The sequence below is a fragment of the Lytechinus variegatus genome, chromosome 18 (genome assembly GCF_018143015.1).
Source record: "Lytechinus variegatus isolate NC3 chromosome 18, Lvar_3.0, whole genome shotgun sequence".
Classification (NCBI taxonomy): Eukaryota; Metazoa; Echinodermata; class Echinoidea; order Temnopleuroida; family Toxopneustidae; genus Lytechinus; species Lytechinus variegatus.
This window is the reverse complement of record NC_054757.1, coordinates 9,344,342-9,369,396: the sequence shown is the minus strand read 5'-3', so window position 1 is coordinate 9,369,396 and position 25,055 is coordinate 9,344,342. Positions and strand designations below refer to the sequence as shown.

At 36.2% G+C, this 25,055-nt stretch overlaps 1 protein-coding gene across 2 annotated transcripts; it reads left to right on the top strand.

Annotated features, from left to right (window-relative positions):
- The first annotated feature begins 1,074 nt into the window (after nt 1-1,074).
- LOC121431961 (vesicle transport through interaction with t-SNAREs homolog 1A-like) lies at nt 1,075-24,701 on the top strand. 2 transcript variants are annotated; one of them, XM_041629756.1, is made up of 8 exons: nt 1,075-1,191; nt 15,730-15,788; nt 16,847-16,957; nt 17,619-17,702; nt 18,323-18,407; nt 19,123-19,193; nt 21,598-21,655; nt 24,235-24,701. In XM_041629756.1, exons 1-8 carry the CDS (start codon nt 1,098-1,100, stop codon nt 24,252-24,254), a joined length of 582 nt encoding a protein of 193 aa, XP_041485690.1. In that variant the 5' UTR covers nt 1,075-1,097; the 3' UTR covers nt 24,255-24,701. The 2 variants fall into 2 exon arrangements, with proteins under 2 accessions (XP_041485690.1, XP_041485689.1); XM_041629755.1 differs by having other exon boundaries at nt 21,598-21,659.
- The last annotated feature ends 354 nt before the right edge of the window (nt 24,702-25,055 follow it).

Sequence of the window (25,055 nt, the reverse complement as noted above, 5' to 3'; positions counted from 1 at the left end):
TAAATAATTTATGAATGGTTCGTGGTGACTTTAAACGGGAGCAAAATGATAATCATATAATAAAGGTATATACAGTAAAAATCATTCCAATTTTCTGAGAAAATGACAACTTTTTACCATACGATAACTTGTAAAAAAAAAGCTGCTTGCATATGACGTCACAAATCAAATAATTAAAATTCTAATTAATAACTTTTTTTATTCTTTGATGGATTTTTCTCAACCCTCCGGCAATACTTTAAAAAAAAAAAAACTTTTGTACAGAAGAAGAAAAAAAAATGTAAATGAATAAGACTGACGCTGCATTGGATGTTATATCCAATATCCAAAATAAAATAAAAACAGAGGAAAAGGAAAGAAAAGAAAAGACAAATAAAAAGAAAGAAAAGAAAAGAAAAAAAATCATGCTAAAAAGAAAAAAGAGGGGAAAAAGGAAAAGGAAAGGGAAAAAAATATATATATATAGAACAGAAAAATAATGAAGAAAAAAAGCTAAATATTGATCCTTTCAAAGAAATTAAACTCAAAAGAGCAGTGGCAAAAATAGTCATTTCTTGACTGGTTGCCAATCAAACTAAACAACAACAAGAAGAATAATGATCGAGGGAGCTCGGGGGGCGGTGATCAGAAGGAAATAACCTTTCATATCGTCTGCTCGCGGAGAGCTAGATGGGGGTATAAAGTCTGAATTTTGTATAAAAATAGGTATCACATTATAACTATAAAAAATGAGAGTGTAGTAAAGCGGGAGTAGACCTGATAACTACATGGTGTACAATCTAAGGACTTGATTGTTATTAAATTTCAGTAAGCAGTTGCATTATGATAAAAGGGGATATATGAAGACAAATTCGGAATATATTTGATTGGCTGCCTAACTATAGAAACAATTTTGTTTGGTTTATAATTTTTCTGATACGGGCGATTTTAAAGCCATCTGCATGTGGAGAATCGACCGTTTTTTGTCAAACATGGAGCTATGCAGAAGAAAGCAAGATCACTCCTCATACCGGTTATACTTTTTTTTCCTCCCTTCAAATTGAGGGAAAGCAGAAAGTGTTTGACGCCCCCGACGTTCACCTGCAACGTCAATCAAGATGGCTGCCGCCATGGAAGAATTTGAACACCAATTTGCTGCTGTTTCAGCAGAAATCACATCGAAAATCAACAAAATTCCTATCCTGAGTGGAAGTAAGATATTAATATCATATCTTCATGATTTTAGTGTCGTTTTAGGATAGATTTAAATAATGTTTGATACTGCGAACAGTGGCCATCTGCTGTTGGTTGCGAATTAACCCAGTCTCACAGCCGCAGCGCACGGCTTCGCCTTCGGACTCGCTGGTGTCGACTGTCGTTGGGGTCAGGGGCACGGGCAGAAGCCGGGGCTCTCGGCCGGCGGCCCCGCTACGCGGCGGTACTGGGCAGCGATGACGGAGCTCGAGTTTTACGTGGGTCCTGAGAGAGAGAGGGGGGGGGGGGGGCAGTGATGCCAAGTTCAAAGACCAGGGTTCCGGGACAGCCCGACCACCGGACAACCCGACCCTGGACAGCCCGACCCGCTGCCCTGGACAACTCGTCCCGGTCGAGTTGTCCAGGGTTGGCTCTGAATCGGACAACTCGACCACTTGAATTCTTCTTCAAAATTTCATGAAATAAAATTTCAAACTTTACTTCAAAAGTATTTTCCCGCATAATCCATGTTTCTTCAATACATTCTCGACAGAAAAATTGACATTTCAGTGCATTTTGATAGAAAATAATGCGAGTTCCCTTGCAACGAGAATAATCCGATACCGCCGGCGAGCCGTGTTCATTCAACTTACAACTTGCAAATTTGAGTTGATTTTTCCGTCACTACATATTTTAATGGTGAGTGTGTGCTATTTTGTATTTTCATATTCCGTTTTCACATTTCCTGTACTTATTTAAAGTTATTGCATTTCACAAAACTGATACTTAATGCAAACTTTTTGAGATAGTTCACCTGGAAAGGACACCGATGCGGTGCTTCGCCTCGCCGGCCGGCCAGCTGGGCGACCGGCTGTGCTGTGATTGTGACTGAGTGAGGCAGTCAGCTCAACTAGCTATGCGAGGTCAACTTATTTTAGTTAATTTTTCCGTCTCTTGACATATTTCCCATTTTCCAACGGCGAGAGTGTGCTATTTTTGCATTTTTACACTTCTACTTATTAAAAAGTTTTTTTAATGTCAGTAAGCTGAGCTGATTTTAGGAAGTTGATTGACTGCGTGGTCGGAATGCCCTTCCCAAATTTTAAAGTAACCATCCTTGACGCCCCTTTTTGGAGGCCTTCAGGCGGGGGGGGGGGGGGGGGGTGCTTCCAACCAACATCTAAACCAATTAAGGAAATAGATTTGAAAATGTCTCAGTTTGTAAGTTATGAAGTTTACAATATGGAATAGTTTATTGAAAAAAATGTATTATACCGAAATTGAAAAACTTTACATGTTTTTATTAAAATCTAAATTTTAAAACTTGCTTTTCGTTATCGAAAAACATGTCTCTTATTTTTTTACCTGTCAGTATCTGTCACAGCTTTTTTTAATGCAAATTCCACTGGAAACAACGGGTCTTCTGGAGGATACAAGCACTTGGGCTGGTCCCAACCACCTACACCCAGGATGAGGAGAAGAGGTTTCATACTCGACAAGCGATGGCCTTGGCTTTCCATTTCTTTCACGAGCAGAAATGATACCGAGTTTCAATGACTTGGGCATCAGAGCAGCAGTCCCTTTATCAATGAGGTAAGTACAGCTTCTTCGATAGTATCAAATTTGTGAACTCCATGCAGGCACATCAAATTTCAATTTTTATTTTTTGGTATTTTCAAATTCTTTGAATGAAAGAAAGAACAATTGAATTGAACATTTACTTATTTCTTTTATACATTGTTTGAATTGAACAAAAATTTAACTTATTTTTTTATATACATTGTATTCATAAAAATTTAAAATTGCTTCTTAAAAATGTGAGTAACTACTACATGTTTAGGTTAAGTAGAAGTTGTAACATTCTAAATTAATTTTGGGTATGTAGGGGTTATGCTTAATTCATGAGGAACATTTATGTCATACACATCTAGATGATACCAAGTAGAGCTTGAAGGGGAAGTTCACCCTGACAAAAAGTTAATTGTAAAAAACAGCAGAAAAAATAAAAATATGGCCAAAGGTTTGAGGAAAATCCATCAAAGAATTGAAAAGTTATTAGAATTTCAATTATTGGATTTGTGATGTCATGTGCGAGCAGCATTTCTGCATAATAAATGGTAAAAAGTCAAGAAATTGTAATTTTCTAAGAAAATTGAAACTGGTTTTACTATGCCTTTTGTATATATTCATAAGACAAAACACTTCACACCCAAACCTGAAAAGAAAAGAAAAATAAGTCATCAGGAACCATTGAAAAAAATTGAATTCATGAATTTTATATTACAAAACATATGGGGCAGCTGCTCGTTTATGACGCCACAAATCTAAAACTTGAAATTCGAATAACGTTTTGAAACTTTTCCTCATACATTCACCAATATTTTTTTGGTATTACTTTTCTGCTATTTTTATGACCAACTTTTTTTCAGAGTGAACTTTCCTTTATTATTGAATTAGTTGCAATTAATTTAACTTTAATATATTTAAAAAATGTATTTGCTTCTAAACTGAAGGTTGAAATGGTTTGTTTCAGTAGCAAAAGAGGTGCAGAGCTTCAAATAGTTGAAATTACTTTATTTTATTTCTATCTTTCCAGCTCTTTGAGACCACCTGAATTGCAAGCTCTGTATGGCCAGTTCATGTGTGACAAAATAAAAGATGAGGAAGGGTTGAAGATCCCTCCAGCTAAGTTAGGGATCATGTAATTGCCATGGAAACCAAATATAGTAACGTATAACAGGTTGTATATTCCTGAAAGGGCAATTGTTGGATAAATGTTAATTTATATTGGCACTAAAGTAATTTTAAGATCGTCCTTAGCTTTACATAAACACCAAGAGCAGAATATTGTTCCCAGTTGGAATTGTGTCATATTTATTATCATAAGAGTATTATCATAATTGTGGTAATGTATTCCTATTTGAAATTTTGAACCAGTATAAATGTGGGATATAATATGTTTTATATACACTGAAGTTCAATATGTGTTACTATGTAATTTTAGATCTGATCAAGTTTACCTTAATGTTACTTAATAAAACCCACTTAACTCCAAAGAAGTATTTTGAATATTTGGTTCTTGCACTATTTTGTATCTCTTTTCTCGCTGAATATTTACCTTTTATTGAGAGCTGCGGTGACGGGTTCCATGACATTTGCTCTGGCAAATTCCACACCATAATCTTATGAACAGCTTCAACCAGCAAGGTCTAAACCTAACTTAAAACCATATTGCAACCCTGAACCTCTATCTTAAGGGGCTTTCACATTCACAATTGCTCGTGCGATTGTTTGCGATCACTTGGTCACAGTATATGTTGCACAGAATTGCAACTGTGAAGGGTTGTAAGTAGTTGCGCAGCCAATTGTGAAAAGAGCTTTAGACAAAAGTAAGCCTGGGGCAATTGTCGCAGGAGCAAATGTTGTGTCACATGGTAATCAGATGAAGATGGGGGGGGGGAGGATGGAGATGAAAGGTGGGATGGTCATGACGAGGAGTGATGGAGTTGAGAGGGGTGTGGATGATGAGTGGATGGAGATGATGAGAGGGGGATGGGATGAGGCAAGGATGGATGGAGATGATGTGGAAGGGTTGACAGGAGTAGGGGGTGGAGATGAGGAAGAGATTGAAATGAAATGGGGATGGAGATGCGAAAATGGTTGGAGAAGACGGGAATGGAGATAATGGGGGTGGAGATGTCAGGCGGCGTGTTGATAATGAGAGAAGAAAGATAAAAGGGCAGGGGGGGGGGTGATCATCACAAACATTGCCTCCGCCAACTTCATTATCAATATCATCACCATCATCGTCATTATGACATCATCATCACCACAAACTTCATCATTATCATTGGTGTAATGAGTGAAAGATTTTGAGGGGTAAGATATGGCCCATCATGCCAAAGTTATTTTTTTAAATTGTGAATGAGTAAATTTTTTTACAATTTTATTACACAAACTCATTTTTTTTTATTATGACATCATACTAAAACTCTTCTCTCTTTTCGTTTCTCTTTCATTCTTTTTTGTATTTTATCTTCTTTGTTTGAGGGGGGGGGGTGCTCTTGCCCCAAGACCATGATCCCCCACCACCTGTATTCCACTGTTCATTACCAACACCATCTACTATCGTCATAATCATCAACACCACTAGCTTCATTACCATCATCGTCATCACTAACATCACAACCACCATCATCGACATCATTACCATCACTATCATCACCACCTCCCATCTCATAACAATCACCAGACACCGACACCAGTCCATAATTATCTTTATCACATCATCATTATCCTCATCACCACAACATCTTGATCGTCATCATGGTTATTTTATCTGTGATTTCATACACAGATTCTAGTACTTATGTCACATTATTCATCTCTTACTGTAAGATGGACTTTACGTATCACCCAAAAATGACATTTCAATCATTGTTATTAAAAATGAATGAATAGGATTTATATCTCCCTTATCAAATCAGCGTGTGTTGAAAACGCTTTGAAAAGGGAACCAGATAAATAATAATGTATTTCATAACTATTAATGAAAATTAATGAAAAGTAAAATGTCAAGATTCAAAGTCGCAGCTTGCATATTTGCGATTGACAAAAGGAATATTTCAAGCTAAAGCCGTTTGTTGGAATTCTTGTAGAGTTGGTATGATTATCATTAAAGGGGTGGTCCAGGCTGAAAATATATCTTAATACACAGAGTAGAATTCACTGTGCAAAACGCAGAAAATTTCATCAAAATCGGATAACAAATAATAAAGTTATTGAAGTTTATTATTGAAGTTTAAAAAAGTTTAGCAATATTTTGTGAAAACAGTCGTCATGAATATTCATTAGGCGAGCTGATGATGTCACATCTCCACTTTCTGTTTTCTTATATTATTACATAAAATCATATTTTTTTCATACTTGTGAGAATAATATGTCTCCCTTATGATGAAATAAGTTGCAGCAATAAATATCTAATGTACTAAATCAGTAATTGTCAATCCAGTTTTTCTTTTTCTTGGAGGAAAAAATTTGAATAAACCTAATTTCATATAATAAAATACAAAAGAACAAGTGGAGATGTGACATCATCAGCCCACCTAATGAATATTCATGACGACTATTTTTTACAAAATATTACTAAACTTTAGAATTCGAAAGCTTTGCTATCTGTTGTCCGATTTTGATGAAATTGGCAGTGAATTCTACTCTATTTATTTAGCTATAAATACCTTCAGCCTGGACCACCCCTTTAATCAAAAAGTGGCACGAATATTCATCTTTTGATAAAGACATGCAAGATTCATTTTCTAAATGTGTTGGAAACGGCATTACCATGGGAATAACAAGACAGGGTATTAATTTCCTTCAGTTCAGTGGTATCCCTTTTCTGCACTTTTATTCCTTTGCATTATTTTTTCCCTTTTTTCATTTCTTTATTTGCGCCCCCTGAATGTGCCCCCTAGATACGACCCTGACTGACCTGGGTACAATACTAGTTTTATCTACTTGATGAGAATTTCAGTCAGTTTTTGAAAGGCAAATCCGTTAGAACCTGCAAAGTTAAGAGTGTTGTGATAAATTAATGATCAATCGTGGCCAGTTTTGGTTGTTAAAGCAAATTTCATAAATTATTAAATTGAACTTTAATGCATGAGTGAAGTTCAACACACATTGCATTTTGGGGGGCAGCATTTTAACTTTATTATGTGGATCTCAGCAATGTGTTCATGGGAGTCGGGAGAATAGAGGGTGAGATGGAACTTAAGTGGGAAAAGTAGGTTGATGGAATAAGGTTCAACAGAACATTTAGCCCCCCCCCAAAAAAAAAACCTCCCTCTCACCCGCCCTCCCCTTCTGTTGAGAGACTGATTGCTCTTACATGTACGTATGAAGTCCAGAGCAGAATTTTCGGAATTTAATGATAAGTTCCGAAAATTGGGGCAACAACTTTTACCTATCAATCCTGTCAAAAATTTATCAATAAATCAATTCAATCAATGTGCAATATGCTTGATCAAACATTCATTTTTTTCAATGAATTATTCAATAAATCATCATCGGCCTAATCAGTCAATTTCTTGGTAATCATTTGGCACCCCCTAGTTCAATCATAAACCCCCCCCCCCTTAGTTCAAACATCATGCAATTTTGCACTCCTACATGGATAGAACATGGCACACCCTTAAAAATGTTATGAGGGAATGTGGTGATCGGGGAGAAAATCTTTGAAGAATTTGAATAGTAAAAACTTAATTGATTCTAGAGCAAATTGATGACATGAATGGAATAGTACATTAATACATAATTATGGCCCACATATATAGCGATTATTTTTCTTTGTGGTCGAAAAATCTTGGTAGGGCTTGAGCGAAGAAGAGAAAAAGGGAGGGAAAGAAGTAGAGAAAAAGTGGAAAGGCAGCGAATGAAACAGTGGAATGGGGGAGAAAGGAAAAAGAAGGGGAAAAAGAAGAAGAAAAAAAACAGAAAAAAGCGAAAGAGGGAAAGAGAGTGACGGCCCTACTTTAGGCCTTTTGAGATAACCTAATCGTGTTTTTGAGAATGAAATTATGATTTTCTTAAACTTTGGTCTGCAGGACTATCCCCACAACATATTTATCTTGGTGCCCCCTACAAAAGTTCAAGGCCCCCAGTGCACCCAAAGCTGAATAAACCCAGCTACTTCATGCAGATGAGATCGAGTCAATGGATTGCATCATTTCCAAGAGGTTCTCAATAACATTCCTGAGATGATGAAAAGGATGTTGGTGGCGATGGTGATAATGATGAACATTGGTGATGACGGTGACGATGGTGGTGATGATGATATTGGTGATCATGATGATGATGCTGATGATTATGATGGCGATTATACTGGTGATACGATGACAATAATGATGGATGATGTTGTGATGATGGTGGTGATGTGATGAAGATAAATGATGAACATTGGTGATGACGGTGACGATGGTGGTGATGATGATTTTGGTGATCATGATGATGATTATGATGGCGATTATACTGGTGATACGATGGATGATGTTGTGATGATGGTGGCGATGATGGTGATGTGATAATAATGATGGCGATGATGATAGTGGTGATGGCGATGATTATGATGATGATGGATGAGAATGATGTTGGTGGTGATGATGATGATGTTTGTGGTGATGGCAATGATTGTGGCGATCGTGATGGTGGCGATGATAGAGATGATGTTGGTGGTGAACTGGTGATGATGTTCCATTCCTCCTCTACATCCCCTCATCTCCATCGCCTCCTCATCTCTGCTCTCAGCTTCATCTCTCATCGTCATCCCCTCCATCCTTTCCCTCATAATTTCAATCCCTCCTCTCATCATCTATTCCTCTCATCTCCATCCTTCCTTTCATCCCCATGCCTCCTCTCATCATCTCTATCCCTCTCATCACCATCCCTATCCCTCTCATCATCTCCATCCTTCTCATCTCCAACCCACTTTTCATTACCATCCTTTTCACATCACCGTCTCCATCCCTCCAATTTCAACTTCATCTCTCCCAAAATGTCCATCTGATCACCACAGCACTTAACAGTGAAATGTTCAGCAGAAAAAAATACATGGGAGTAATAGAACCCAATATTCACAATACTTTTTAGTAGACTCTTTATTTTCTATGTAACAATGTGATAAACTTGATCACAACTAAAATTACTAAGTAACACATAATTTTCTGTTATATCTTACAAACAGTATAGCATAACAAAACATGGTCTTGTTATGCTGTTGAAAAAAAAACATACATAAAGAAAATCAAATAGTGCACCATTCCTGGTATATCTGTTTACTATTTAATTATATATTCACAAATTCATGTGTGCCCAGTCATACTTTTGCCTCTTAGTATAAAAAGCAATTGCCAGTCCAACTTCAGACAAATAATTCCTGCTGTACTTCCTTAACGCCTGCTATATTTGTATACTATTTGTACATACACATATTCATGTGTGCCCATACTACATGTATATTTGTTGATTTGTAGCTCTGATTGAGAACAATATCCTCTGCTTTGGGTGCGAATGTAACAATATAGACAATCTTAAAACTACAATAGTAACCATACAAATTAACATGTAATAATTAATTGCCCCTTTTGGTTTAAGAATATACATTTCAAAATTTATTGCATATATATTTGATTACCATGACAACTAACTTAACCCTAACTTACGTAGAGGGCTCTTTCAAGGTTAAGTCCACCCAAGAAAAATGCTAACTTGAATACATACAGAAAATCAAACTAGTATAGTGCTAAAAATTTCATCAAACTCAGATTTAAAATAAAGTTATGACATTTTAAATTTTCGCTTATTTTTCACAAAACAGTGATATGGACAAATAGGTGAGTATTAAAGTCGATGATGCCCATCACTCACTATTTTTTTTATTGTTTGAATAATAAATATTTCATTTTTTTAAATAGATTTGATTTGACAATAAGGACTAACTTGACTGAACCATATTAGCATTAAACAATGATAATTTCACATGTTCAGGGAGAAATTAATTGTTGTATCACTTGACAATGAGGAGAAAATTAGAATATTTCATATAATAAAATACAAAAGAAATAGTGAGTGGATAACGTCATAGTCTCCTCATTTGCATACCAGCCAGGATTTGCAGATAACTGTTTTGTGAAATTAAGCGAAACTTTAAAATGTCAAGACTTTCTAATTTTACATCCAACTTTGATGAAATTTTCAGTGTTATGCTTGTTGGATTTCTCTCTTTTTATTCAAATCAACTTTTTGTTAGAGTGGACTTGTCCTTTCAGCACTTCCTTACAATTTTGTTTTATAAATAAAAACAAGCTAAGTACGGTTTGCAATCCATGTTGTCTCAACTAAGTCAAACAGCTGGAAAGATGAAGGGGTATGAAATGAATTATTGACAAAATTATTGTAATTTCAAATATTTGAAGATCTGCAGTCTGCACCTCTTAATAAAAGAAATTAGACCATTTTCAATCTTCACCTTGTCTTGAACAATTTAGAAGCAAATACAATTTTAATATATCACAGTTAAGTTAATTTGCTAAACACACTAGAACCATACCTGGTATCTTCTGGAAGATTTACATAACATAAAGGATCCACATAAATTTTGCATTACCATACCCAAAAATTAATTTGAAATGTTACAACTTCTTCGAAACCTATAAGTAAATTTTTTGTTCAATTCAAACAATGTATAAAGAAAAAAAAGTAAATTCATTATTCAATTCAATTGTCCTTTCTTTCTTTTAGAGAATTTGACAATACAAAAATATTAAATTTCACTTTGATATGCCTGCATGAAGTGCGCAAAAATTGATTTATTGTATCTATAAAGCTGTATTTACCTCATCGATCAGGGGACTGCCGCTCTGATGCCCAAGTCATTGGAACTCGGTAATATTTCTGCTTGTGAAAGAAATGGAAAGGCCATCGCTTGTCGAGTATGAAACCTCTTCTCATCCCTGGTACAGCCCAAGTGCTTGTATCCTCCAGAAGACCCACTGTTACCAATGGATGTTGCATTAAAAAAAGCTGCGACAGTAATCGATAACGAAAAGCAAGTTCTTAGATTTTGATAAAAAGTTAAGTTTTTCAATTTCGGCAGAATACATTTCATTTTTCAATAAACTATTCAAGTTTGATAATTATAAATACCCAATCTATTGTCAGTTGTTAACCCCCCCCCCCCACTGCCCTTCAAAACTTCGAAAACAATTTAAAAAAAATTAAAGTTATTCAAGAACAAAAATAAACAATGACACTTTCCTACAAAAATTGTAAACTTCATAACTAGTTACATGTACATATGCCGGCTACTGAGACATTTTCAAATCTATTTCCTTTAGTTAGTGACATAAAAAAAAACTTTTTAATATGTGGAAGAAGCGTAAAAATACAAAAATAGCACACTCTCGCCACTGGAAAATGAGCAATATGTCTAGAGACGGAAAAATTAACTAAAATAAGTTGACCTCGCATAGCTAGTTGAGCTGACTGCCTCACTCAGTCACAATCACAGCACAGCCGGTCGCCCAGCTGGCCGGCCGGCGAGGCGAAGCACCGCATCGGTGTCCTTTCCAGGTGAACTATCTCAAAAAGTTTGCATTAAGTATCAGTTTTGTGAAATGCAATAACTTTAAATAAGTACAGGAAATGTGAAAACGGAATATGAAAATACAAAATAGCACACACTCACCATTAAAATATGTAAAGTGACGGAAAAATCAACTCAAATTTGCAAGTTGTAAGTTGAATGAACACGGCTCGCCGGCGGTATCGGATTATTCTCGTTGCAAGGGAACTCGCATTATTTTCTATCAAAATGCACTGAAATGTCAATTTTTCTGTCGAGAATGTATTGAAGAAACATGGATTATGCGGGAAAATACTTTTGAAGTAAAGTTTGAAATTTTATTTCATGAAATTTTGAAGAAGAATTCAAGTGGTCGAGTTGTCCGATTCAGAGCCAACCCTGGACAACTCGACCGGGACGAGTTGTCCAGGGCAGCGGGTCGGGCTGTCCAGGGTCGGGCTGTCTGGTGGTCGGGCTGTCCGGACCCCAAGACCAGCCATGCGTGAGATATTCTGTGAATCTGAGTGAGATCACAGACATTGTGTACAATATTTATGGGGATATAGCCTTAGGCTGTGATAGTTGCGTGAGACAGAGATTTGAGGGGATGAACAAGAGCACTCACACAACATGCGAGGTTAGTAATACTAACCTCGCACAACGCATGTGGTTTCATAGTGGACTTTGACGTTTTCATTCATCACACGAATGTGAGGGAATGAAAAACGCCAAACATTTCAGTATTTCTCCACTAATGGAAATTTGTTTTTATGATTTAACTTTTTTTTTAATGAATTGGAAATTATTTATAAAAGTGTTTTTATCGCTTACCTCCAAGTCTCAACCAGGATACTCCGTTCGATCCGTCCTTAATACTGCGGTGGAAAGTACGCAAACAACAATCGAAAAGCAATTTTTCGTATCGAACATTCTCAATTCAAGTCGTCAGCGCATAATAGGAAATTGTACCAAAAATCAACAGGTTGCATCTCATGTATATACTTATTGGTAAAGTACGCCATCTTTTGACAAGATGATGATGAAAGTGGATTGAACGAGCAAGAAAATAATGCTGATCGCCTAGAATGCAGCTAGCTTGCAACACCGTAAACAAAGGTACGGTAGGCACTTAAGAACCAAGTTTGAAAGGACACTCGTAAAATTACGTCACTCTCGCGATGAATAATCATTAGATCGTGGTCGTGCGTGTTCAATACAAACTCTCTGCATGCATGCACTCAGTGTGTATTGAACACGCACGACCACGATCTAATGAATATTCATCGGCGAGAGTGACATAATTTTACGAGTATCCTTTCAAACTTGGTTCTTAAGTGCCTACCGACTTTGAAATAATATCGCGCGCCCTCTTTAGGCAAAAGTTGATATCAACGCTGATCAAGAGGCATGAAGATCACGAAAAATGCTCTTATTTTATTTAAAAAAACAGCAAAGAGAATTCAACAAACGATCCATATGGTTCGGTAAGTGTCATAGCTCAAATATAATGCTTAGCTACGATGTAAAGTCATAGTTATTTTAGTAAAAAGGGTGTGAAAGATTCGCGTGCACCGGTGCATATGAATCCTTCACACACGAGACGATTTGAACCCTTGAGTGGAACAAGAGAAGAGTCCAAAATGCTTGAGTCTCACGCATAATGCGTGAGACTTGGTAGCTCTGGGGGGTGGACACTTCCAACGACTGAACAAGTTTTCACCCTTCTAATCTTTAGGGGGCCCGTTTCTCAACACCTGGACAAGTTAGTCATATCTTTATCCACAAACCACGGATTTAGTTCCAATGTTACTAGACCTGTTTCATGAAAGGCTTCCTAACTAAAATACCTTGATATCGATACTATAGGTAAAAAAAAAGAGCAGACGAGACGTAGCCTTAGACTAGTCACAAAATAGCATAATTTTCAAAAAGAAAAATTATCGCTAGAGGGTATTCATTATGACACAAAAAAATTAGAAAAATTATGACAAAATTGCAAATATTGTGATGAATTGGGAATTACATCTTTTAAAAATAATAGCACAGGTAAATTATGCATCATACATACTTAGACCATGAAGACTGGGGCATTCAATTGCTGAAAAATTGAATTATGAATAATTTATTTCATGACTAAAAAAATCACATGTGGACGTTGAGATGGGTACCCCCGGGATATCCAATTTTAATAGTTTACGAAAGTAAACCATAACGTTTTTTTTTGGTAAAATTATGATAATTATACAATGTTTTACAATTCCAAACATCGAAATATAGCGTAACATTTTTTTTTTTCTAAATCTTTGATACCGATCTTACGATTTGACAAATTCTATGCATAAATTAGAGATAAGAATTTATCAAAATGTCAATAGGGTCTGAAAACGACAAATACAAGTCCAGTTATGGATGGCCTGACGTGGTAGAATTTTTATCGATTGAATTATTTTTCTATTTCAAAATGAATGGTTTTGTGGCGTTTTACCAACAGGTTTCATAGTTACTTTGTATTACAATGATCATTGAATGCATTATCCCACTTGTTTTGGGATGTAATTTCAACCTCTATGGTTGATTACGTAAGATTATAATTTTCAAATTTCCCGGCACTTTTGCATGTCATAGTCTACCCACGTGATGCCACTACGTCATCAAGAAAGAAGTTATGACAGGTTCGGAGGAGTCATAAATATTTAGTAAGGTTGTTGTACCTGATCTTGGTAAAGAGGGCTTCGTGAAACGGTAAGCGGACAAGTAGCTCACTATCTCCGATTTAGTCAAGAAGTTATGACAATGTTGAGAAACGGGCCCCTAAAGTCTAGACTATACCCAGTCATGTGATCATGCCAGTTGTGACTTGTGTGTCCGGACGATCATTTTAGAAACAGAGCTACCACCAAGTTTCATGCATTCATTATGCGTGAGACTCAAGCATTTTGGACTCTAAGTCTTGTTCATCCCCTCAAATCTCTGTCTCACGCAATTCACAGCCTATCCCCATATACATTGTACACAATTGTACACAATATCTGTGATCTCACTCAGATTCACAGAAAATCTCACGCATAGCTGGTCTTTGAACTTGGCATCTCTGTAGAAAGTCATTGATTTGGAAAAATTTACAAGCGAAGTTTCATCAAGTTTTTGTAAAAAATGTTAGGAAATATTATAGATCTAGACAACAAAATAGAAGATCATTACAACTATTGAATTCATATATTTAGTGCAATCCAAAGACAAAAAGAAGGCTTCAAAAATATATTAAAGTGTCCGGACACGCGACCCTCCCCACCCCCAATTCTACATTGACATTGTACCACACTCAGTCTCACTCATCATAACTGACCATGCTGACACATTACAGTTGTCAGCACGTTTAAGATCTTCTGATTCAAAATTGCTTACACTTACAGTTCCTAAATCCACGATATCATGGGGGATCGGTCATTTGCACATGTGGGACCATCCTTATGGAATCAGTTGCCATATTCCATTCGTAGTATTTCAAATATCGATAATTTCAAAATTGCTCTAAAAACCCATTTGTTTAAAATTGCCTTCCAGTAGTTTCCTTTCATTTTCATAACTGTGCTTCTTTTATCTTTGTCCCTTTCTGCTCCATTCTCTTATTTCCTTTTCGTGGCGCCTTGAGCACATAATCAATGTGGATTTGGCGCTTAAGAAATACTCTGTATTATTATTATTGGCCTACGTACGATATTACAAGGTTATGACATCAGACAGATGTCTGACTCCGAGGTTTGACTGAGTTTGCATGGCTTTGTTTGTTTCAAACTTTCAGCTAGCTTTTTGGGTGTCCAAACTTACCTTTCCTTACCCCTCTCGGACATTAAAATTTGAAAATAAAAAAAGATCGGGCTAAACTTCATTCACAAAATATTCACATTTTTATAAAAAAAGCAATTCACATGAATGAATAGCTACCAAATTGAAGATCGTGGAATTAAAAAAAAGGGAGTTCATCCTGAGCTCTGAAGAAAAGTTTGCTGTAAAAATAGCAGAAATAATATTAATATAGAGATCTAATAAATTTCAATTTCTTAATGGTTCGTGATGACTTATTTTTGTTTTCTTTATTATAGAAACCGGTGTGAAATGATTTGTAGATCTATCTTAGTTTCTGTTTAGATCTGCTGTGAAGGTGCCATTTTCAATTTTCTGAGAAAATGACATTTAATTTATTTTTTACCATACGATATGCAGGGAAGCTGCTTGCATACAGTATGACGTCACAAATCAAATAATTGCAAATCTAATAACATTTTAATTTTTTGATGGATTCTTGGCCTGCCCTTGCACAATTGGACATATTTCAATTTCTGGCAGTTTTTTAGAATCTTCACAAAATGTCATGAGAATGTGTACATTATCTCAATGCTCAATCTGTTTTTTTTTTCTTTCTTTTCAATGTTTGACAGATGACAAGAAACAGTTGGCTAGTTCTGCAGAAAAACAGGTAGATGAGGCTCATGAATTGGTAAGTGTTGTTGTTAGAATAAGGTTTAAGCCTTTCTAGATTTTTTTATTCAATGATATTGATATCCGATAACCACATATTGGATTATTCATTCTTACAAAAAGTTAATGATTGTATCCATTTTTGTCATGCCTGCATAGCAGAGCGAGACTATAGGCGCCACTTTTCCGACGAAACATTGACATACATGTAAGGGTAATCAAGTATGAATGATTGTTTTGCACATGTCTTGAGTCACATGATCACGGTCAAAGGTCATTTTGGGTGAATGGACATAATATTTTATTTATCATATTAGTGTTTTCTTCTGTGAATAATTTATTCTTTAGCTGTTTTCAAATGCAGCACTGCTCTTATATCGAATTGCGTAATGCACGTGAGACTGCCAGAGGCGTTCCACTTGTCATTAATTGATACTTTGATAAAAATAATAATTCAAACGTTCAGGTTAGCGTCTTCTCTCATGTGTTAAATTCCATTAGATAGAAGTTGGCTATATTGGCCATGTACAAGACCAGCACCCTGTTTCATAAAGGACTTGCGACTGTTGTAACTTTGCCATTATGGCACCTACCATGGAAACCTTGATAATGATTGACTGCTGAGCCCTGTTGCCATGGTAGTTGCCATTATGGCAAAGTTACAACAGTTGCAATTGCTTTATGAAACGGGCCCCTGGTATTTCATAAAGCTGACATAAGTTACAAGCAGCTTTTGCTTAAAACTGATGATCCTTCGTGCTAAATCAACATCAGTGAAAATTGGTGTATATCATTTACCACAAGAACAGATTACCTGTCGTTCATAAAGTCACTCGTAATTCACCAACAGCTTTATGAAACCCCCACTTGGATAAGTTGCAAGTGTCAAATCCGAATAAAAGGTTAATTTGAATATAGAGAAATTATATCAAACTCTGAAAATTTTGTCAAAATTGGATTTTACCCACTTTCCATATCCAATGGATATGAAATAAGAAAGTTTCGATATTTTATGAACATCTTTTTTCTATTGCATTTACATGTAATCATGTGTCTCTGATTTTTGTCTTACTTTAGTTGGAGCAGATGAACATTGAAATTCGCAACATTCCGTCCGCAGAACGACAGAAGTTTACCACCAGGTTAAAAAGCTACCAAACTGAGCTTAACCGATTGGAAAAAGATCTTGTAAGATAACAAATGTTCTTGTTGACTCATATTTTATTCATATTTTTTCTAATAGTTTTCATTAAATAAACTATTCTTATTTGCTATGTGAAACTCTATTAAAATGACCTACATATTATTAAAGCTATGGTTGGTATTTTGATGTATATTCCCAAAAAGACTAGATATGAAACTTGTAATGTCTTATATTTTCTTCAGGGAATGAATACATTTTCTGTCCAAATTTCTTGGATCAATATTGAAGTGTTGACCCTTTGTGAATTGATTTGGTTCTCATGGGATAGTATACAAATATACCAGGCCTTTATTTTGAAAGTATAGCAGGAATTATTTTATTTTGGAATAAAGGCCAAATTAGTTTCAAATCGTAGCCAATCGTACGACTGCTATGACGTCATTACGACTACATATTAAATTCTCTTTTATTCTAAGAAGGATGATAGCATAGTCACAGATTTGAACATAGGTATTTTTACGATGATTTCGAACATTACACAGTAAGATATTCCAAGTCTTAATATTAGCATCAAATTCTACTACATTTTATTCTGAAATCGGGTTGCAGACCAATCGTAAGGTGTGCGGTCGCCTTAATTCTTAATACAATTGTTCCTTTTTTTTAGAATCAGCTAACTGTATATTGTCTTCTGTTGTTGTATAGCGACGATCAAAGGTGGCTTCCAGAGATGATGGTGCTAGGGAAGAGTTACTAGGTATGGATGATTATAGGAACTCGGAAGATCAGGTAAGAAGCCTTGAGAATTTTTTTTTGTTTTAAACATAATTTGTACAATTTCAACCCTTATGCCATTTTCGACATTTCGGCCCGAATTCACAAAGGTGGTTTTAAAAACCCATGGTTGAGTCCACGGTTTATCCAGATTTCCTGTATAAATTACGCTCAATTTACCGCTTATGTCAATAAATGTCCAATGCTGATGCACGCTTTTGTCACAGTGCGCCAAATTGACGCCTGTTGCCGTGGTTATCTGTGCTATTTTATTCATTAGTCCACTGTTTTGAATTATTGAGTCCAAAAATTGCGTATCTTACCATGGTAACAGGCATCAATTTGGCGCACTGTGACAAAGCGTGCTTCAGCATTGGAATTTTTTATACACGCACCCGATACGATTTATACAGGAAATCTGCATAAACCATGGACTCATCCGTTGGTTTTCAAAACCACTTTTGTGAATTTCGGGCCTTTTTGATTCAGTTTTTCTTAAAAAATTCACTTCATTGTTCTATGTAAACCTTGTATCTTAACAAAAATTGAGAATTTTTAGGGACCAGTGTTGATAATAATGCTGGTGATATTTTATATTTCTAATAATGCTATAATAAAATTGATTGTATTTGTAGAAAACGAGACTACTTGACAACACAGAGAGACTTGAGAGGACATCAAGAAAGCTAGATGCAGGATACAGGATGACAATAGAAACCGGTAAGATAATGAAACCTTGTGGGACTCACTGATGTAATGGATTAGTGTGATTCAATGGGATTCAGTTCATTAGCTTAAAAGAAAAATAAAAAGTATGCCTTAGATTTAGACTAGTTTAGGGCAAGGTCCCTTCTCTATAGGGTGCATTCTATATTACAGGACAAATGCATACAATTCAAATGGCACAAGAAATATTCACAGTGTGTAAAGCTGTGCAATTGGACAAAATTTGTAGCCATTTCTAGCCATTTTGTGTATTATAGCCTGTAGAGAAATCTAAATGGACAAAATCATCCCTTGTCTTGCCGTTTTTCAAAAGGGCTACAAAACGGCATCAGAAGGACTATGAAAAGGGAGAGAAAGCAACAAGAAAAATGAGAGAAAACAGCAAGTTACTGTGAATAGATATGGCAGACAGACTTTGTTATACAGTGATGTCATGCATGAGCACCAATCCCCCTTACATTGAATGTGTAATCTCATTGATAAAACATGTTACAGCATGTTCTTCCAGCGTGATCTGACCAGTGGGGTGACACTGCAGGCAACACAGAATTTAAGTGCAACTTTAGTTGACTTCAATCTTTGTAAAACACCCCCTTGTAGTTGTTGTGAGTTTGGAACTTTCAGGTTTGTATGATGATAATGTTGAATAACTTCCCTTTCCACTTATTTCATATTGCAAGTATCTTGATTCTTCAATCATTTTATACAGAACAACTTGGGCAAGATATCATGGACAACCTTCATAGAGATCGGGAGAAGATTGACAGATCTAGAAATAGGGTAAGTATTTAATTGAAGAGCCTTCTTCTACACCGAGTCTGTGGCTGAAGGCCACCGCACACCTTACGACTGGTCCACAATATGATTTTGGAACAAATCACATTTTGGTCATTTTCTAAAAATGTGATTGAAAAGTGTCATTTTATTTGAGGTTCAGATTGACTGTAAGAAAGCTAATATAACAATTTTGGATGACTGAAAGACTATATTTTGGATTAAAGGCCAAATTAGTTTCAAATCGACTAGATATTTAATTTGCTCTTTATTCTAATAAGGATGGTAGCATAGTTACAAATTTGAACATAGGTATTTGTACAATGATTCAGAACATTACACAATATTATATTCCATGTCTCAATATCAGCACCAAAGTCAACTGCACTTCATTCCAAAATAGGCTTGCAGGCCAATTGTAAGGTGTTCAGAGGCCTAAAAGTGGAGTGAACTGTGTGTGGTCTCTTTGACTATGCGTAATACAGTCTTAAAATATACGTTTTCAGGTATCAACTAATACTACAGGGAATAAATTAGGCCCGGTTTGAAAGTCCATTTTTGATGCACGTGTACACGGCGTGTTTTTCGGTTGTGTACACGTGTACACGTTGTAAACACTGAGTGAGTTACAGTATGTTTTTTCAGTGTTTCCTACATGTAGCCTAAGTCACGGTTTTAAAGCTTACCTGAGAAGTTAAGAAGTATCAATCCACAAAAATTGGTGCAATTAAAAAGTTTTCTCAGCTTAGCGGCGCGTTAAATTAATAAAGAATGCAAAAGTAAATCAGTGCAGGGCCCTAGTTAGTGCCGACGTTCGTTGGATGCGCATTTTGCATACTGTACCGTACATGCATGCACAGATCGCTGCAGAATTAAGTGTTTACTGAAGTTATCGATTGATTTTCATTATTTTATTGCCAATTTGAGGATCGTGTGTTTGTAGGCTTGTAGCATATGTTTATGAGCGTATAACACGTAACTGGAGCAATGATCACTGTCGCAATTGGTGATTCTCAAATTGGCTCTAAAAGTGATTGACGAACGCTTTCGAGTCTCGTTACGTGTTATACGCTCATACACATGTGCTACAAGCCTACAAACACACGCTCCTCAAATTGGCAATAAAATAATGAAAATCAATCGATAACTTCAGTTACACTCAATTCTGCAGCGATCTGTGCATGTATGTATGGTACAGTATGCAAAATGCGCATCCAACGAACGTCGGCGTTAACTAGGGCCCTGCACTGACCGGAGCATACCCATTTCGTGTGGTACAAAAACTTGAGTCTCCAGAATAAATGTGGATTAAATCGGCGATTTTGGAAGTAAACTCACTCTAGGTTAATTGAAATATATTGACATATTAGTGATTAAAACATGTGCAGTGTCTTAGAACTAAGAATTAATGTGAGGCTGTGAGCTTGTTCACTGACTTTACAGTCCCACGCAAGCTTTATGCAGATGCTACCGTGTACACGGTGATGGAATTTAGTACACGTGCACTGACTTGACCGTGCGTGTACACGTGTACCCGAAACGGGCCTAGAATAAATTGACCTTTAGTTTAATTGTATTTGTATAGAGAAACAAAAATGTTTTGAGAGGAAAAGTAATTGATTTGCTAATTGGTAACATAATGATTGTTGTATAAATGTATTGAGTAGTTAATTAGCATGTTATCATTCAATTGGGTCTATATTACTAGAGTACACTAGCATTATGGGTCAGGAACCTGGCCAGGTATGAGTAGTTTAGGACTCGAGAAGGCCCTATTGGTTCTTATCTATTTTAAGGCTTTATCTTGATGACAGTTTGGCATTTACATAGTGATTTTGGTGATGAAAAAGTTGTATTTCATACATGAACGAATAAAATAAATGAAATGAAATTTATCTGAGAATTATATCCATTTTCTAAGATTGTAAGTATGCCAAATCTTGTCACCATCTATGACTAGGATATATTGAGGTTGGGGGAGGGAGAGCCCTGAATCTTACAAGATCAGAAATAATAGGGTAATGGTATGTTTATTGATAAAAGTGGCACAAATGACACAAATTAAACAAAGAAGAATAAGAAGAGATTTGAATATTAGTAGGTACTGATCCATCTATTACTTTTATTATTGTTCATATATCCTTGCTAATTCTCCCCTGGCTTTTATTTAACACATTTAAAAAAATGATGCCTTGGATTTAAATGTGCATTTTACAACTTGGTGGTTTAGGTCATGTCAGTCATTTTACTGGCCACCCATGGGTGAACTAAACACACTTTTGTGATATGCTAATGAAAATCTCTGATGTTGTGAATATGGATCATTGTCTTTATGCAGTTAAGATACTGACTGAAAATACTATTTAGTTTACAATATAACATTCAATGCTTTTCTCTTTTATCAATCTAGTTACGTGATATGGATTCAAATGTCGGGCAAAGCTCAAGAGTACTCAGTGCAATGATGCGTAGGTATGATGAATGTCGCCCCCTATATACTCAAATCATTCATTCTGACTGCATTGCTCTTCTCAATATTTTATTTTCCCCTCCCCACCTGCATGTTTCAATCCATGCTTTTTCAAGAAAAAAAATTGGTATTGGTATTGGTGGTGAATATTTACCAGGTGGGTGTTTCATAAAGCTGTTCGTAAAGATACGCAAGACTTTATGCACGACTGGTGACCCTTTTTTTTTGATATGTGATATCCCCATGTAATTGAGTTATGACCTAAGAACATGTTCCAGTCGTGCTTAAAGTCATTTTTAACTTTCTTATGCCACACTATCCCTATGTAGCTCATTTAGTACCTAGATCATGTTCTAGCCGTGCGTGAAGTTGTGCGTAAATGTATGAACAGCTTTATGATACGCCCAACTGATTGCTGAAGAAAGCATGAATACCTAGAACAGACCTCCCACCCAGTACGTTTTGGCCGTATTAAGTACGTCTTTTCAACCAAAATATGGCAGTGCGTTTTTTCTTTTAAAAAAAATTGTAAAAAAACCAAAATAAGTTCTATTTCATTAAACTTACACCAATATGGTTATTACATGTAGATCAATGTAATTTCTGGTAACTTTTTTTTTTCAATCATTTTGTTAAAACCAAGGTGAGATATACACATGTTTCAATGTTTTTTTTCATCTGGATAAGCAGTGCGCATTTTGGCTTGAGTGCCGCGATGAGCGAGTGTGCCAGGCATTTTATTATGAGATACATTTTTTGGGGAAAAGTACATTTTTTTTAATCACAGAATACAGTTTTTCATTCCCAGAGGTTGGCAGGTCTGTTAGAATCAAGTAGACCAAGTATGAAGGCTTAAGGTATTGGGATAAATGACTTGCCAAAGGGCACTAGCGCTAGTAGCACTCCAAGTGGGAAATGAACCCAGGTGGGTGTTTCATAAAGCTGTTCGTAAGTTAAGAGCGACTTAAAGAATGACTGGTAAACCTTTCTTAGGAGCTGAAACCACCGCCAGTGAATATGTTGGTGTATATCATTTATCCCAAGAAAGGATCGTTCTTAAAGTCGCTCTTACAGCTTTATGAAACACCCATCAGGGCTCCGTAACACAAAGATTAGCGATCAGTCGCTAAATCAACTGTCCAATCATTTTCAACATTACACACGCATTAGGTTTATAATATTGACCAGGGACCAATCAGAGCGTTTTTTTATATTTGCAATTCATCGCAAACCATTGTGTTACAGAGCCCAGGTCACTGGAATCCAAAATGCCTGCTCTTCAGAATAGGGATTTCGGATTATGCTGTCAAAATCGTACAAATCTTACACAAGTATAGTGACCTTTGAATATTTTAATTTTTTGATTGTTTTTGTGAAATCAATTTTACTCTTGAGGATATGTAGCACCCATTCTTAGTTATGTTTTTATTTTCATTAAAAAAAAGGTCCTTTGATCCTTCAGCCCATTTGATGCTTAAGATCCCCACCGAAATACATTAGCATGTAAATTCACCCCCCAAAAGAAATCCACTTCGCAACACATTATTATTCATTATTACCATTCATTTCAGTGTTTGCACACCGGAAGAGTTTTAGGACATCTTTGATACATTCAAAAAATAGTAATAAATTGGAATAGTGACTAAAATAATCTTTGAAGGGCCCCCTGCAATAAATTGGGCATAAAAATGAAATTAACTTATGTAACTTGTTTTTTTCATTGTGATTGCAAAATATAAAAATGATTTTTTTTTGGTCAAATCAATAACTGGCCATTTTGTTTGCAGGTCTCGTGCTTGCTTAGCTCCACTCCTCGAGAAAAGGGTATGAGCAATCGTGTTACTTTACCGACGCACATGACGTCACTGCCAGACAGTCCTCCCATTTGGAGATCATGCACTAAATGATCTCAGCATATCAAATTGACCGAAATTCATGATTAGAAATGCCCATTGAAGGACAACTTAGTAGAATTTGTCAGATGTACATGATTCACAAAGAAAATGTTTTCTTCTTTCTATCTCCTATCATCACACAAAGTTAAAAGTCTAAAAACTCCCGTTAATAACTGTGAGCAGGCTTCTTCTGGGCCCCGTCTTACAAAGAGTTGCAATTGATCCAATCAATAGCAGCTATGGACAGCCAGCAACATCAACAAGTATTATGCATGTTTGTTCAAAAAATATTTCTAGCCCTGATGTATGAATTGTGAATTGTTTTCTTAAAAATTCACTGTGCTTCTCTTCGTTCACAAAGGACATTGTGCAAATTTCCTGCAGAAAAAGTTACGACACTGATGGATTTCCATAGAGGTACGATTGATCGGATCAATCGTAACTCATTGTAAGATGGGGCCCAGGGGAGCGTTTCATGAAAGTTGTCAGCACTGACAAGTTGGTTTTCTCCGACAGTTACCATAGTAACAGGCAGAGGCCAGTGCCTCTCATTCAATCAAAATTAAGGAATTCACTGAAATTGTCTGTGCTGACAACTTTCATGAAACACCCCCCTGATGATACTTCTAAACAACTTATATAACCTCTCTAGAATCACTTTTCTTGTCCTTTTTCCTTGCAGGATCCTTCAAAACCGTCTAATCATGCTGTTCCTAGGCCTCATCATCCTCTCCGTCATCATCCTCACCATCTATTTCATCGCAAAGAAATGATGACGGCTTCTCCTAGGTTTGTCCTGCCCCTTTCCTGCCTTTGAGGAGCGAAGTAAGGTGAACATGGAGCATTTCGGGTAGGTGTGCAATCGAGGCCTCCATTCCAGTCCATTACTAGGTAGCCAGTCCGTAGTATTGTGCATTCACATGTGTTAGAGTGAGATATCTATGTGCAGGATATTGTTGCTAGAGAGCCAGTCTATGTTGCATGTCTTTGTTCACGAAGCAGTTGAGGTTCTTCAAGATATGGTTGATTCTCTGCTGTGGCAATCATTGGATGAACAGGATATTGTTAGATACCATGGCCCATATTCTGAAGTCGGGTTTAACTTAAACTCAGGCTTAAAGTTGTGGTTTAAGTATGGAAAGCCAAAAGTATCAAAATTTTTATTAAGTTGTATGTTTCTTATGTTTACTGTGCTCTTTCCTGATTCATCGATGGTGCAGACAATCATCTAATTATACTTCCTACACAATTAAGAATGATTTGAGAGCCAAATGAGCTGAAGTATGATATCTCTACTATTAGTAATTTATGTAACGATTGGCTATCCATACTTCAACCACAACTTTAAACCTGAGTTTAAGTTACACGCGACTTCAGAATACGGGCCCATGTGTCCAACACTACCTTCGTGTCCTTCCTTAGTACATGTATGAAGTCTGCTGCTATGTCAGGAATGTTTCAACTGGATATAGATTTTCTCTGGGTACTTTGTATTGAAGTTTG

What these genes read in the sequence shown, in the direction of transcription:
- LOC121431961 (XM_041629755.1), top strand. Translation starts at nt 1,098, where the DNA reads ATGGCTGCCGCCATGGAAGAATTTGAACACCAATTTGCTGCTGTTTCA. An exon ending in ACCGATTGGAAAAAGATCTT is followed by an intron (nt 16,958 to 17,618) that starts GTAAGATAACAA and finishes GTTGTTGTATAG; the next exon opens with CGACGATCAAAGGTGGCTTC. An exon ending in CAGGATGACAATAGAAACCG is followed by an intron (nt 18,408 to 19,122) that starts GTAAGATAATGA and finishes CATTTTATACAG; the next exon opens with AACAACTTGGGCAAGATATC.